This window comes from Phascolarctos cinereus, unplaced genomic scaffold, assembly GCF_003287225.1.
Source record: "Phascolarctos cinereus isolate Bilbo 61053 unplaced genomic scaffold, phaCin_HiC Scaffold_4;HRSCAF=312, whole genome shotgun sequence".
Taxonomy (NCBI): Eukaryota; Metazoa; Chordata; class Mammalia; order Diprotodontia; family Phascolarctidae; genus Phascolarctos; species Phascolarctos cinereus.
This window is the reverse complement of record NW_027555847.1, coordinates 598,320,721-598,337,556: the sequence shown is the minus strand read 5'-3', so window position 1 is coordinate 598,337,556 and position 16,836 is coordinate 598,320,721. Positions and strand designations below refer to the sequence as shown.

The 16,836-nt window shown below is 40.4% G+C and overlaps 1 protein-coding gene across 1 annotated transcript; it reads right to left on the bottom strand.

Annotated features, from left to right (window-relative positions):
• Positions 1–933: 933 nt before the first annotated feature.
• DCSTAMP (dendrocyte expressed seven transmembrane protein) lies at positions 934–16,406 on the bottom strand. The gene is made up of 3 exons (XM_020968262.2): positions 15,361–16,406; positions 9,522–9,830; positions 934–3,360 (listed from the first exon to the last, which is right to left on the bottom strand). The coding sequence occupies exons 1-3, from the start codon at positions 16,399–16,401 to the stop codon at positions 3,286–3,288; spliced, it is 1,425 nt and encodes a 474-aa protein (XP_020823921.1). The 5' UTR covers positions 16,402–16,406; the 3' UTR covers positions 934–3,285.
• Between the last annotated feature and the right edge of the window lie 430 nt (positions 16,407–16,836).

The window sequence follows — 16,836 nt, the reverse complement described above, 5'->3', positions numbered from 1 at the left end:
ATACAGCAGATAAAGTGCTAGAATTGGAGTTATGCCTGCTTTTGTTATCAACTGAGTATATCACCTGGCTCACTAGTGAAAAGCAAAACACTTTGATGGGAGCTAAGGTCTGGAAGATTCTGCCCTCCAAATTATCTAGAACCTGGGAAATGGGACACCAAAGGACCACAAGGGGTCAAGTGAAAGCTTTTTTTTTTAACATATGAGGGAGATCTGGGCATCTTTGTGGGCAGCATGGAAAAAGACAGTGGATAAAGAGATATTGAAGGTTAGAAAGAGAATGGGGATGATGAAAGAGGCAGACTGCTTGAGGGTTCTTAGAAGTTGCAAGTGATATACAAAGTTAGTAAACCATTTGTGACTTAATATAGAAGTTCTGTGGAGGTACTTGAAGGTCAAAGAGGATAGATAACTTGCATGGAGTTGCATAGTAAGTGCCAGATTTTAACGCTGGTCTTGCAGATTCTAAGCCCAGCTCCCTGTCTACTACACCATGTTGCCTCTAGAAATTGCTATTCATTGGATTTAATGGATCCATAGTGTTAAGAGGTAAATTAACCTTAGAGATCATCTAGTCCAATTCATTCATTTTATAGATAAGGAAACTGTGGATCAGAATGGTAATGTTATAAAGGTGGTAAGTAGCAAAGTTAGGATCCCTGCTTGGGACTTGGATTGTTACCTAATGCTTGGGTGTCCTTGGACATTAGTGTACTCATCTGTAAAATGTACAGGTGGGACTAGATGGCATAAAATGAAACATCCCATTTCAAATCTATGGTCCTATGATATACTGACAAACCTAAAAAAAAATCAATGTAAATTAAAAATGACTAATCATTTCTCATAGGCAGAGAATTACCACCCCCACCTCCACCTTGGTGTGTGTAATGTTCAATCAAAAAGGTAAATGCAAACAATTTTCCACAATTTTCCTTTATTAGCAATTTTCCTTTATTATTTATTACAAGTTTATTTCTTTGAAAACACATTAAAGTACAAGATAATTAAAATTATTGACTGACCTAGGTTGCACAGACCATACTCCCCTTTTCAGGAGGTTGTGTGGTATAGTAGAGTAAGTATTAAACTTGGAGTCAGGAAGACCTGGGTTCAAATTATGCCTCAGAAACTTAGTAACCTTGTGGCCCTGGGTAAATCAGCTAAAACTCTAAATCAGCTAAAAAATCTAAAATCTTCAGTTTCCTTATCTGTCAAGTCATACGATCATTGACATAGAGTTGGAAAGGATTTCAGCACTCATATATCAAAGAGTCCAAAAGCCTTACAGATAAAGAAACTGAGATGCGAAGTTGTCCCTTTTCCAAGGTCAGACAGGCAGCAAATGGCAGACAGAGAAAAGATTCAGACCTGAGTTATTCGATTCCAGAACCAGAACCTCTTCCCTCCTCACCCTACCAGCTGCCTCTATAGCACTTAGTTCTCAAGATTGTTGGAAGAATCAAATGAAATTAAGTGTAATGCAGGTCTGGTGGATATGCAGACCCACTCATTTCGCTCAGACCCCTATTTTATTACATGTGTAAAGTAGTCTTGCAAACCTTGGAACACCCCATAAATGTCAGTCATTATTTTAATTCCCACATGTCTTATGTGCTCTTTTGTTGTCATGAATGGGACTAAAAACATTGGAATATGAACATATGGCTTGCTATAGCTTTGGGCTCTTATGCAAACAGCCTTGGCAGGTTCCCATTATGCTAAGCCAGGAGGTGATGTTTCTAGGGGAAGGGAGGTCACTAAATCTTCATCTCAGGTTCTGTAGATATACAAACTCACTCACTCACTCATTCACTGAGTTTGCAGGTTTCTTCATCTCCTACTATGTGCAAGGCTGAGGATAAAAAGATGAAAAGCAGTCCTTGCCCTCAAGGGGTTTACATTCTACAGGGTAGGAAACCACTTTCACACAGTTAAATAAGTGGAAGATCTTTTGTGGAGAATAGGAGCTCTAACACTTGGGGGCAGTGGGCAACTTATCTGTTGTTAGATTGGAAGCATTTAGCAAGTGAAAAATTTCACTCTCTCTGCTTTAAAAGAGACTCTCAAATATAACGTTTTTCTGGCCATTTGCCTCCTGGGACATCTACTGTCACTTTTACAAGTTTGTGTTAAATGAATTATTTCCTCTTTGGCACCAGAAAAACAGCTACGCCTTGGTTATATGTCCAGAATTAGAACAAGTCATGTGCTTTAATCCAAAACTTTGACTCAAATCAAATGCCTTACTATTAATACCACAGACTACATTATTAATAATGATACCTGTCATTTATTTTTAGTGCTGAATGTTTAAAAAGTGTTTTACATACATACTATTTTATTTGATCCTCAGAACAACCCTGGGAGTTAGGTTGTTGTTCAATCATGTCCGATTCTCCATGATCTCATTTTGAGGTTTTCTTGGCAAAGACACTGGAGTAGGTTGCCATTTCCTTCTCTAGTTCATTTTACAAATAGAAATTGAGGCAGAGTTAGATGACTTGCCCAGAGTCACACAGCTAGTAAGCATCTCAGGCTAGATTTGAACTCATGAAGTTGAGTCTTCCTGATTGCAAGGCCAGTGCTTTATCCACTGTGTCACCCAATATTGTCTATTTTGCAGATGAGAAAACTGAGGCAAAGTAACTTTCTGATAGCCACTCAGTAGATGTCAAAGGCAGGATTTAGACCCAATTTTCTCCTGATTACAAGTCCAGCTTGGAGTCCACCAAGTAGCTAGGTGGCACAGTGGATGGAGCATTTAGCCTGTAGGCAGGATGCTTTCAAATCCATCCTCAGATACTTAACTGTGTAAACTAGACAAATCACTTAACCTGCTTCAGTTTCCTCAACTATAAAATGATAGTAATAACAACAGTCCTACCTTTCAGGCTGTTGTAAGAAGATTAAATAAGATAATATTCATAAAAGGCTTAGCACAGTACCTGATACATGGTAGGTGCCATATAAATGCTTATTTCCTTTTCTCCACATCACCATGCTCCTCATTACAAAGTTACAATGAAACTCCTCCTCCGCTTGACCCTCTCCCTTCTGCCAAACCAGTGACAGTCCAGGCTAATTGCACATAATAGGTACCCTGAAGGAAATAAGCAGCCTCTAGAGTTCTTGAGTGCTGGCCCTGAAAATTCTAAGCCTATAAAATGAAAGTAAATGTCACATTTCCATACAGTTGGGAATGAACCGTGACATGTGCCAACCATCCATAAATCTGAGAGGAGCTGCTGAGATATATTTAGCTGAAGAGCTGCCTGGAATTTTTCAAGGATTGTTTTCATTTGCAGGGGATGCTGTGCCCTCCCCAAACATTCTCAGGACAGGAAACCAGAAATGTAGCTGAAAAAGATGGGAAAGGCAAATTGGAATCAAATTCGCCTCAAACACCAGATATTTGTGTTAGCTACTTATTGCACACAGTCCACGAACCTATAAGGAATCTTTGAAGGCTCTTCCTTTCCTTCTTGGGAGGGAAAGGGTCAGTACAGGACAATTCAATTTAATTCTACAAACATTTATTAAATTTTCAACTTAGTACAAGGCATTGTGGGAGGTGCTAAGAACACAAAGATTTATTTATTTGTTTGTTTAAGTAGCCTCTGCCCTCAGTGAACTTACATTTGTGGAAAAGGTGAAGGGAACGGAACAGGTGTTCCTAAAGCAAACACAACCAAATGATGCCCCTCCTGAAGGTGGACTCATGCATTGACACCTTACTGATTGAGTTTTGTGGACTGGAATTGCCTCCTAATGATTTATTAACTAAGGCTCAGAAGATGTACTCTGGTATATCCTATCAGGGTACAGCTTCTCCTATGAAAGTAGCACAGTTTCTATTCTCACAGGATCAATCAATAAACATTTACTAAGTCTCTGCTGTGTGCCAAGCACTGTGCTAAGTGCTGGAGATATAAAAAGAGGGAGAAGACAGTCCTTGTCCTCAAGGAGCTTACAATCTATTGGGGCAGATAACATGCAAACAAATGTATACAAATCAGTCACATAGAGGATAAATAGGAAATGATTAACAGAGGGAAGGCACTGGAATTAAGAAGGGTTGGGGAAGGCTTCCTGTGGAAGGTGGGAATTTAAAGGAAGCCAGGGAAGTCAGTAGTCAGAGTGGAGTAGGAAGAGCATTCCAGCCAAGGGATACAGTCAGACAAAATGCCCAGAGCCAATAGAGATGGAGTCTCTTGTTCCTGGAACAGCCAAGAGGCCAGTGTCACTGAATTGAAAGTACATGTCCAGGGGGTAAGGTGTAAGACCAGAAAGGAGGAGAGGGCTAGGTTATGAATGCCAAACAGATCACTTTGTATTTGATCCTGAAACCAAGAAGAAGCCACTGGAGTTTATTGAGTGTGATTGGGGGTGGTGAGGGTAAGAGGGGTGGAATGTGGTGGAATGTGTGTGTGTGTGTGTGTGTGTGTGTGTGTGTGTGTGTGACATGATGTCTGTGCTTTAGGAAAGTCTTTTGTGACTGAATGGAGGATGGATTGGAGTGGTAAGAGTCATGAGCCAGGAAGTCTTTTATAACCAGCAGTCTTTTGCAGTAATCCAGGAGTGAGGTGTTGAAAGCCTGCACTAGAATAGTGGCACTGTAAGAGAGAGAAGGAGGTGTATTGGAGAGTGAAATTGACAGGCCTTGGTTATGGGGGATAAGAGATAGTAGGGAATCCAGGATGACTACTAGGTTTTGAGCCTGAAGGACTAGGAGGATGGTGTTATGAATGTAGGGGAAGGGGAGATGATAATGAATTCTGCTTTGGAGATATTGAGTTTAAGATGTCTACTGGAGATTTAGTCTGAGGCAGTTGAAGATGTGAGATTGGAGGTCTGAGGGAGAATGAGTCAGGGTAGGTAGATAAAAGAATCATTAGTGTAGAGATGGTAATTAAATCCCTAGGAATTGATGAGATCATCAAAGTGAAAAAGTAGTACTGAACAGGGAAAGAAGAAAAAAGGTCCCTGGACAGAACACTGTGGGACAACTGTGGTTAGAGGGCATGATCTGGAGGAAGAGCCAGTAAAGACAGAAGCAAGATAAGATGGGGAAAAAAATAAACCCAGGAGATAGTGGTTCCCCAAACCTAGGCAAGAGAGTGTCAAGGGTGACAGAGTGATCAACAGTGTCAAAGGCCACAGAGAAGTCAAGGAGAATGAGGATAAAGAAAAGGTCATTGGATCTGGCAAATAAGAAATCATTAGCAACTTTGGAGAGAGCAGTTTTGGTGGATTTATAAGGTCAGAAGCTAGATAGTATGAGGTTAAGAAGAGAGGGAGAGGTGAGAAAGTGAAGGCACCTATTATAGACTGTCTTTTTGAGTTTAGCTACAATGGGTAGAAGAAATAGAAGATGATAATGGGGGTGGAAGGATCAAGTGGGGATTTTTTCAGGATGGGGGAAACACGGCCCTGTTTGTAGGCAGTAGGAAAGGAGCCAGAAGAGAGGGAGAGATTGAAATTAAATGAAAGAGTGGGAATGACAGAGGGGGCAATTTGTACGAGGAGACAGATGGAATGGAATCAGAATATCATAGCTGAATGATCAAATCCAACCTCATTTGACAGATGATGAAACTGAGGCTTGCCTGGTTCCTTCCTACATTTCCAGTCCTCTTACATCTTGTTCCCTTCTGGGTATTACACTCCTCTGTACTTGTCCACCATACCCCAGTAACCTCTTCATCCTGAAAGATCACTTCAGCCCTGGAATTCACATGTCTACCCTCCACCCTTGTGGCTTTTTTCTGTGATTCCATGGCTCCTCTTAGAACCTCCATTTAAGCAGGGCACCCAGGCCACAAATCTCTTCGTTTCTTACCAACCTGAAATCCTCCAGAATTCTCTGTCATGACCAAGCCTACTAACATCTTACTTTCCTCCCTCACCCCCCTTTTCAGCTTCCTTTTGTGTTTGTACTCTCTCATTAGAATATAAGCTCCTTGAGGTTACTTTTTTGCTTGTATTTTTATCCCCAGGGCTTCATACATTATCTAACACAAAGTAAGCACTTAATAAATAGCTGTTGACTGCCTGATATCCTGCCTACCTTCTGATACAGAGGGATGGACTCAGTGTAAAGAATAAGACACACAAATTTTAGACATAGCCAATGCAGGAATTTGTTTTGCTTGACTTTGCATACTTGTTACAAGTTTCATTTGCTTTTTTTTTGGGGGGGAGGGGTGGCATGGAAAGGAAAGAAAATAGATATTTGTATATTCAAAAATAATTTAAAAAATAATTCCTTTATATGGAGGAATTTTTTTCTCCCTTTGACTTCCAGACAGCAGTACAGCAAGGAAGATTTCTAAATCTTTCTTCCCTTCTACCTCCAGGGTTTCAGCTTACAGAAGAAGCACATGATGGTTAGTTCATCGACCTCCACCCCCGATTGCCTTCTGCCTTTTTGTTTCCTTTTCTGAGTGAAGGTCAAAGACTATCAGTCCTAAGAATGGATGTTTACAATTTGGGGGGGTTACATTGTGAATAATTCTGAGTTGTAGAGATCCAATATTCTAGATTCCCTGTCACATTAAAATTTCTGAGGTCTAGAGTCAGTCATTGGCCTTCAAGAGGGAGACTTCCTCAACAAGTGATTAGGAGAAAGGAGAGGACTTCCCTGGATCTGAAGGACTAAAGCCACAGGGTGGGAATCATGAAATATAGGCTTTTTCAATCCTCCATGATATTACTGTGAATTGCTTGGACAGTACATGTGAAAGGTGGATGGGAAACATTTATTCAGCAGTCCCACAAATTGTTTTTGCCATCTGAAGTAAGAATCTAGTAGATTACTTGAATGCTTTATACTTCTATATTTGTACATAGACTCTTGGAAGTCCTTAGCATCTTATTCCTTTTGCAAGAGTTGTCCTGCCCTATGTCTTGCCACTGGACTCAGATGACTCAGCTGCCCCACTGGGAACCCAACTGAAGTTCCATTTGGGCAATGCTGCTATTCCTTCCTTCCTTCCTTCCTTCCTTCCTTCCTTCCTTCCTTCCTTCCTTCCTTCCTTCCTTTCTTCCTTCCTTCCTTCCTTCCTGCCTGCCTGCCTTCCTTCCTTCTCTCCCTCTGTCCACATGGGGAATCATACCCTTACAGGTGGGTACTTTGTCCAAAGGAATATAAATTTTGATTGCTTAAACTTCACAAGATATCTTGGGGTTTGGGGGGCTAGATGTTTTTTTCTTCCCTACTTATTTATTCCATCTTTTAAAAAAAACTGTGACAATTAATTCTTTTGTTTCATTAGTTTCATTTATGATTTCTTGAAATAGAACTCTGGAACACCAGGCTTTGATAAAGCCTGTTGGGATTCAAATGGAGTTACTTGACTATGCTTTTAAAACCAAATCACTCTGGATCTTACTGATTGGCCAATAATAGGTCCCAGCCCAAGCCTTGTTTGCTCATTGCCTGGATTTTGATGGCTCAGAGTAAGAAACCCTGAGGATCTTCCCCTCCTAGATTGATTCTTTTGAGCAGGCAAACTAGGCCATCTTTTGCCTCAATTCTTCCCTAGTCTTAAATCACTGAATGGGTGTTGCCTCAAACTAAGACCTGGAAAAAAACCTTAGCTTAAAAAAGGCCGAGGTCCACCACTGCATCTAGGGCCATCTCCAGTCTTCCAAACCTGCAACTTGCCATTGGACTCAGATGACTCTAGAGGACAAAGTGAGGTTGATGACTTTGCACAGCCCTGCCTCGTTTAAATCCAATTCACTTGCAAATCAGGACATCACCCTCCTGATGTCATTGGTCCTCTTTGAGAAGGAAGAATGAATAATAACATTTTGCATGGTAAGTGAATAAAGATGCCTATATCTTACATCCATAGTGTACAATGAGTACCTATATGGGAGGTAAGAAACTTGTAATCCACATTTGGGGAGCTAGATGGCCCAGTTGATAGAATATTGGCCCTGGAGTCAGGAAGACTCATCTTTCTGAGTTCAAATCTGGCCTCAGACACTTACTAGCTGTGGGATGCTGGACAAGTCACTTAACCTGTTTGCCTCAGTTCCTCATCTGGAAAATGAGATAGAGAAGGAAATGGCAAACCACTGCAGTGTCTTTGCCAAGAAAACCCCAAATAGGGTCATGGAGAATCAGACATTACTAAAATGACTCAACAACGACAAGAAGATAGGAGCTATACCAAAGTTTGAGTCAGATTTCCCATGAGTTTTAATTCAGGCTGGGGATAATAAGCCAAAGACATTCTGACACTCCTCCTTCCCCCCTCCCTTGGAGACATATTCCAGGATTGGCCTGGGATCCATGTAAACTCAGGGTGTTCTTGGGGGCAGGCAGCCAACCAGGGTGCTATTCATGCATAAGTTGCTTTCCCCCCACTGAATGTAAGCTCCCTGAGGGATTTTTGTCTTTGCATCCCCACCACCTAGCACAGTACCTGGCACATAGTAAATACTTAATGCATGCTCACCGATTAATTAATTCCTTAGTTAACAAACACTAAAAGAGGAGAACAAAGAGAGTACAATTGAGTGGGCCCTTCAAAAAAAAATCAGGAAACCTCCCTTTAGTATGGCAACAATCAGGTTTGAAACAAATTTTTTTTTAAGGCAATTGGGGTTAAGTGACTTGCCCAGGGTCACACAGCTAGTAAGTGTCAAGTGTTTGGTCGGAGGCTGGACTTGAAGTCAGGCCCTCCTGACTCCAGGGCCGGTGCTCTATCCATTGTGCCACCTTGCTGCCCCTGAAACAAATTTTAATGAGACATTTTGTGGGTCTCAATTGTTTTCTGAGTTAAAACAAAAGAAAACAAAATCCTAATAACTGGGCTTCTAATGCACAAATTCATGATGCCCCCAAAGATTTATCTGCTGTGGAATAGGAACTAGACCCATGAATTCATTGGTATAGGGAACTTCCAGGTGATAAAGCTCCCTCTACCAATTTCCTAGAGTACTCAGAGTTTACAGGGCCAGCTCTAGTCCTCCTGATCTATGTCTTACCAGTTGGCTTTGGAGGAGAAAGTGAGACTGGTGACCTTGCACAGCCCTCTCTCACTCAAATCCAATTGGTTTGCAAGTCACGGCTTCTCCTCCCTGATGTCATGGCCCTCTTCAAGAACGAAGGACAAGCAACAACAACTTGACTTGTCCAGGATCACACCGTCAGTATGTGTCAGAGACAGGACTTGAATGCAGGTCTTCCTGGCATGCAGCCATAAACCTTACCTCCTTTGCATGTACAGTTTTAATGTGTGCCTGGGGCACTGCATTGATAGGAATCATTGGGGTACAAGGGCTAGAAATATGTTGCTCTTAGAATTAAGATGACCTGACTTTGAATACCTCTTTTAACATTTAATGTCAGACTTCAAAGTGCTATATAAATGTCAAAGTGCTAAAAAAAAAAAAGGTCTGCTACTGTCATTTTTACACTACACACTAGTAAATGCCATAATCTGACTCTTAGATTAAATTACAGGTACTGTTGGACTTCTTTTGCCCTATGCCCTTCTCCTTACCTCTGTAACAAACTGCCTGAGTTTCTTTTTTCCTTCCCTCAGTGGCTGCTTGGATCTTCTCCTGAGGATCTTGGCATGCAGATATTGTATGCGGTCCCTCTCTACATCAGGGTAGAATGACCCAGACACTAGGATTTTAAATTGCATCAGGATGGAGGACAGCAGACCCAGTACCACCAACATCAGGATGATGACACTTAGTGGAATCCATGTTTTAGACATGAAGAGCTCAGGTTTGGGGATGCAGTTGGGCTCAAACAGAGATATATTAAAGTAAGAGTCACTTATGATGTCATGATTTCCTTTCACCTAAAACACAAGCAAAGTCAAGTTAAATCAGTTAGCCTTTATTAAACACCTACTGTATGCCAGGCCCTGTACTAAGTTCTGGGTTTACAAAGAAAGGCAAAAACGGTCCCTGCTCTCAAGGAGCTTGAAGTCTAATGGGGGAGCTAACTCATAAATAATTATGAACAAAAAGATATATACAGGATAATTTGAAGATGATCTCAGAGGGAAAGCACTGGCATTGAGGGGGCTTTGGAAGCTGTTTTGCAGAAGGTGAGACTTTAGCTGAGAGTTGAAGGAAACCAGAAAGTATGTGGGGGGAGGGGGAGAATTCTAGACATGGAAACAACCAGTGAAAATGTGTAGAGTTGGGAAATGAAGTATTATGTAGGGGGGAACAGGAGTCTAGTGCCACTAGACTGTAGAGTATATGGAGGGGAATAAGGCTGGAAAAGAAGAAATAAGCCACATTATGAAGGGTCAAAAAAGTCAAAACAGGGTTTTAGTGGAGAAAGTACTGACTTTAGAGTTAGGTTAGGCCTCGATTTGAATCCCACTTATTGTTAATTAATATTAACTACAGGCAAGTCACTTAATCTTTCTGAGGCTCTGTTTTCTCATCTGTAAAATGGATTTAATAATACTTACAGTGCCTACCTTACGGTACTGTGAGGATAAAAAGATATAACATGTATGTTATATCATATTTATGTTTTTAGTACTTTTAAAACTTCAAAGCACTATATAAATATAACAATAAATAGGGTTTTATTAAGTTTTGCTATCCGTATCTCTTCTTTTTCAATGCTACAATTTCATACAGTTCTGCCCTTCTTAGCTTTTACATATTTCTCATGTTTAATTAAAAACTTGATCTAAGAAGAAGAAATTTTTCTCATGTAAGTCTCATTCCAATAAAAAGTGAGGCTAGATTCTATGTATTCCCTTGGGAACCAGACTTTCCATCCAGACAGGAGCATTCTAGTCTGATATAAACAATAAGAAACTAAAACATCTTCTGAAACAACATTCTGTGACCACAGAAGGCTACCACGTTTATTGCTAGACATTCAAAGGTGCTCCACAACAGAAACTACTTTTCTTCCACATTTTTTTGGAGGTCTTTAAAAATAGAATAATATTTTGTTTCTAGAGTGTATTCTGGGTTAGGAATATTTGCCTTCCTGATTGAAGCAAAAAAAAAAAAATGGATGAAACAGGTACCATCCCAAGGTCAATGTGAACTGCTTAAGAGTGGCCCAGAATAAAGGAATTGACATTGATAGTCATGTAATGAAGCCAATAAGGATAGTCAGGTTTGTTGATTCAGCTTTTTCCCCTGACCTAGGAAAGTCATTTAATCTCTCTGTGGATTAGTTTTCTCATTTGGAAAACAGGAATTAACAGACCAGATCCTACCCATGAATAACATATTCTAGTTTAAATGAGGTACCTTGGGGCTTGAGAATTAATCTCAGCGTAGTGCAATATTTAGTGAGGTCCTGTAATATTATCCCAGCACCCCAACATTCTTGTGGCTACAGAACTAGAGCGCTATCCCGATCATACTCAGGGATCAACTTATTCTCCTTCCCCATGTTTAGACATAATGGAGACACTGCAGGACCATAGAAATGTGGTAGAGAGGATTACTAACCTGTTGTCTGGGGAAGATAACAAGGGAAACAATTTCAGGGCCCTGTCCCTATCTAACAAATTAAAAACGAACCTCTGCAACTAAATAGGTAAGTTTAGTTCTCCTGAGCAAATGAGCCCATTCTTTCCTACTATTGAAATCGCCCAAACACTCTGACTTAATGGCTGATGAGAAATCCTGCAGTAACAAACCAGCATGTGGCCAATTTTGTGGTGGTGCAGTAGGCATTTCATCAAGGCATCTAAGCAGGGATTTCAGGGTTGGGAAGCTATGTTATAAATGCAGTGAGTAAACATTTTTGTATTTAACTCTTTCAGGAAGGCAGAATGATTTGTCAAATCTTCCTCCATCACTGCCCTAGTTTAGACCACCGTTTTTCTCTTGGGCCAATGGGGCAGGCTTCTAGCTTGTCTCACTGACTCGGATCTGTCTCCACTTCAATCCATCCCACAGACCTGGGACGTTTCATCTTTCAAAAGAGTAGTGTGGATGGTGTCATTAGCGTGGTGTCCTTGGGCAAGTCACTTTCTCTATTGGGACCTCCATTTTCTAGTCTGTAAAATGAGGGAGGTTGAACTAGATGACCTCTGAGGTTTTTTTTTTCCAACTTTCAGCCTATGATCCTGTTAATTGTTTTTAGCCAACCAACATGCTTGAAAAATCTAAGGGGACCTGCTCCCATAGACCATAGTGAACAAACCACTCAAATAATAGATTCAGACATTTAGCACTTATCAAGAATCCAAAGGCAAAATAAAAATAACTTTAACAAGCTCTGTCTTGCTGCCCCATTGGGAAATGTCCCGTTTCCCAATTATTTCCATTCCCTGCCCCCTCGTTGTCACTCCATATCATTCCCTGTCCTGTCTTGTTTATCCTCTGGCCTGCTTTATAATGCCTTGTCTTCTCACTCCTCCTTGCATTGAAGTCTTGAAAAGCCTTTAGGCTTTGAGCTCCTGCCTTTTTTATTTTCTTTCTGTATCCATGGGACTCTGTGTGTGTGTGTGTGTGTGTGTGTGTGTGTGTGTGTGTGTGTGTGTGTGTGTGTGTGTGTGTATGTGTGTGTGTGTGTGTGTGTGTGTATGTGTGTGTGACAGAGAGAGAGGAGAGGGGAGAGAGAGAGAGAGAGAGAGAGAGAGAGAGAGAGAGAGAGAGAGTTTCTATGTACTTTGGGGGTAAGGAAAACATTAACCACCAATGGAAAACATCACTGGGTTCATAAACATTCCTGAATTTCATTAATTTAGCAAACAATAAATGAATCTGGTCATAGACTGAAAAATGTCAGAGAGAATAATGGAAATGGTACTTTATCTCTGATTTTCAATTCTATCACGTAGGTTAGTATCTGTATTTATATGCTGCATAGCAAGCATTTTAAAGAGCATTAGATTCTTGCTTAAATTCAAATAGTCTGTCCTCTCAGATTCATTCCTTGCTGCTCAGCAGGTACATTTTGCTTGTTCTCTCATTTATTTAGCTTTTTCAAGCTGATTACACCGAACACTACCCCACCCCCTTTCCCAGGCCCAAGGAATTAGTTAATTATAAGGCACCCCAGGGCTCCAGGTTCTTAGAGGAAGCTGCAGGAATAACAGAGCCTCTGTTTCAACTTGTAACCAACAAAATAAAAATTCAAAAGAATTTAAAATAATTGTATTTGGTCTGGCAAAAACAAGACTCCTGTCTTACATATTCTACTTCTATCTCCCTCTCCTCTTTTAATTTTGTTTCCTCTCCCTTTCCTTCCTCCTTTCCTCCCTTCTTCCTTCCTTCCTCCTTTCTTTCTTTCTTTCTTTCTTTCTTTCTTTCTTTCTTTCTTTCTTTCTTTTCTTTACTTACTTTTCTTTCTTTCTTTCTCTTTCTTTTCTTTCCTTTCTTTTCTCTTTCTTCTCTTCTCTTCTCTTCTCTTCTCTTCTCTTCTCTTTCTTCTTCTTTCTTCTTTCTTTCTTTCTTTCTTTTTCTTTCTTTCTTTCTTTCTTTCTTTCTTTCTTTCTTTCTTTCTTCCTTTCTTTTTCCTTTCTATTTCTCCTTTCTTTTCCTTCTTTCTCCTTCCTACTCACATGGGTTTAATGGATCCTCTCTCCAAAGAAACCACATGGAATTTCCCTCTCCCATGTAGGGTCCCAAAAATCTACTCCTAGGTTTAAAGTACTCTGTGGTTCTGCAAACCATAGCTCATGAATTCTCAGCTTTATGTGTACTTTTACTAAAGAGCCAGAAGGTACATTGAGTTCAAAGCAAAGGCAACTGATGAAGTAGCATAATAGTAATAGTAGCAATAGAACATTTTCTGCCATGGGATTTGAACCCGACTTCTCTAACTCCAAATCCAGCGTTTTCTCCAATATACTATATTGCCTCTAATTACAACTCAGAAGTCAAACGCTATCCAAAAGGAAAATTTCAGCTGCTGTTTGAAAAGTGAAAGATAACCTGCTTCCAAACTGATCCCAGAATTACAGATTTGATTTGGAGGGGCCTTGGCACAAACTTCTCCTTACTTCATCTAAGCTTCCTCCTTTGAGATCACAGGATTATAAACCTAGAGTTGCAAGAGGTTTCAGGGGCCACTTTGTTCAATCATTTCATTTTACAGATGAGGAAACTGAGGCACAGAGAGGTTAACTGACATGCCCCCAAAAGAGTTATTGTTTATTATTCCTGACCACTTTACCTACAAACTGTAAACTACTAACTGTGTGATCATAGGCAAGTCACTTAAACTCTCAGCCTGAGTTCCCTTACCTGTAAAATGAACACTGATCAATCAGTCAAGAAGTGTTTATTAAGCTACTACTACCTACACTGGACATATAAGTACAAAGAATGAAATAATCTCTACTCACTATTCAGATAGGGAAGATAACAAGGACCTATGAAATATATATGCAGCATAAATACAAAGTGAATTAACTCAAATATATACAGAGTAGTTAAATGCAAGGTTGTTTAGGAAGGAGAACTCTAGTGATTGAAGAATCAGGCAAGTCTGCATGCAGAAGATGATTCTCAAGTCATGTCTTAAGGGAAGAAAAGTAAGGCAGAGGTAAAAGAGTACGTTCTAGGCATGCACCCTTAACCTTCCTCAGCCTTAGCTTCTTTATCTACAAAATGGGGATAATAACAGCATCTACTTCTCAACGTTGTGTAAAGATAAAATGAGATAACATTTTTAAAGCATTTAGCAAACCTTAAAACACTGTATGAATGTTAAGCTATAATTATTACTATATCCTATACAGATGTGTTATTACCATTAATATGAATCTGTTCGTTAGAATTCCTTCTTATAATAGTAGGTACAATTATCATCTGAAGCCCTGGAAGGACTTAACTTGAGAACTTGTTTATTTGTTTGTTTTAATAAAAATGTATGTGTGTGTGTGTGTGTGTGTGTGTGTGTGCGTGTGTGTGTGTGTTTAAAGGAAACTAATTTAAAGGAGCTGTGACTGGTCTAAAGTCACACAAAGCTAGCTTAAAACCTGAGTCCTTGTATTCTCATTTCCTATCATCTCTCTATATCTCTGGGTCCAAAGCAGTAAAAATGTAATTTAGCGGAAAGCACATTAGGCCTAGGGTCTGAGGACCTGGATTCAAATCTTGCCTCTCTTCTATCTGTTTTTTTTTCCCTTCTCTTCAGTTTCCTCACCTGTAAAATAAAATGGTTGGACTAGATGAGCTCGGAGGCCCCTTCCAGTTCTTTTTTTTATTTTGCTGAGGCAATCGGGGTTAAGTGACTTGCTCAGGGTCACACAGCTAGTAAGTATCAAGTGTCTGAGGCCCCATTTGAACTCAAGTCTTCCTGACTCCAAGGCTGGAGCTCTATCCACTGTGCCACCTAGCTGACCCCCCTTTCAGTTCTGAATCTATGATCCTACGATCCTCACTTACCTCATTGTACAGTTTCAAGTGAACCTCCATTCCTGGCAAGTTTTGGAGATGTTTGTTTACTGAAGAAAGGAGCTGATACAGCCCATAATCCATGGCTGCAAACATGGCCCAGACATAGAGATTAGTCAATATGGGGAGGAAAAACAGTCCAAGTCTTCTCTTCTCATTAGGAGCCAAGCAGATGGAAGGAATAATGATGTATTTTTCTCTTTCCTGCTTACTAAGTGGAAGGACACAGGGCCTTTTGTGATGCCTCTCACTTTCATCAAACTTAATGAAATGCCTGGTGATGTAGATGTTTTCAAATCTACGGTTATGAGAACCCAAGAAGCGTTTCATGAAGAATCCCGTGCTGAGTAAGACTAGAGCAAACCCAGTGACAGTCAATAGCCCTTGACCCAGAGAAGACACCACCTCTGTGACAGTGGTGACATGATCTATCACACTCAGGATTTCTCGTTTGGTGTCGTTTAGCCTAATCTCAAAGGCTTTGCTGGGACTTAGAATAGACATGGCCAAAGTGTGATTCCAAGAGACAATCTCTTCAAACAGACTGATATCTGTGACAAGACTATAAAGCCATTGAATAGCTTCAATGTATTTGTTTAAGAGAGGGAAATGGATAGCAAAGCATTTGATACTGAGGTTGCAGGTTATGCCTTCCAGCAGACCTTTCAGGTTATGGAAGATATTTTTCACGTGGCCAAACGTCACGATCCCTGTTCCAGCAGCAATCAGAGCATTTCTGCCTTCACGTAGTCCACAAGAGAGAAAGAAGAGAATAGCAAAGCAGCGTATATGCTTGGACCAACACAGTAGGATTGACATAATAATCCAGAAAGGAAGGAAGAAGATTGCTGAGGATGCCAGGAACCAATACAAGCCAAGATATAAGAACACAGTTGAGATGAAACCAACCACACAGCAAACTCCAAAATGCTGCAACAAATCCTTCCATCCAGTGCTCCTTGGAGACAAATAAAATCCCCAAAAACACAAGAAGACTTCAATGACTGAGGCCCCAACATTCATGCTGCTCATAATGGTGTCGTCACTGATGCACCAGCTGGAAGTAAGAGGGAACAAAGGTCATCAGTTGCTTTTGATTATAGGCTGTGGCACTTTTATACTTAACATCCCCAACATCCCCAGTGATCTTAACATCCCTGACATCCCCAACCAAGCAGTCCTCCAGCCTCTTCGTGACTATGTCCAATGGTTTACCCATCATGGTTACTGCTGCCAGCTCAATTTTATTCAATTAGAATCAATTTAGCAAATATTTATTTAATCACAGATTATGTACAAGAAAAAAAAGGTAGTATGGCATGGAAGAGACAAGACTGGCCTAGGAGTCAGAAAAAAACCTGGGTTCAAGTCCCGTCTCTGACAAATATACTAGCTACGTGAGGACTCTGAGTTAAATGAGTCACTTAATGTCTCAGTTCTATAGGCAATGCTTTATAATAATAAGCT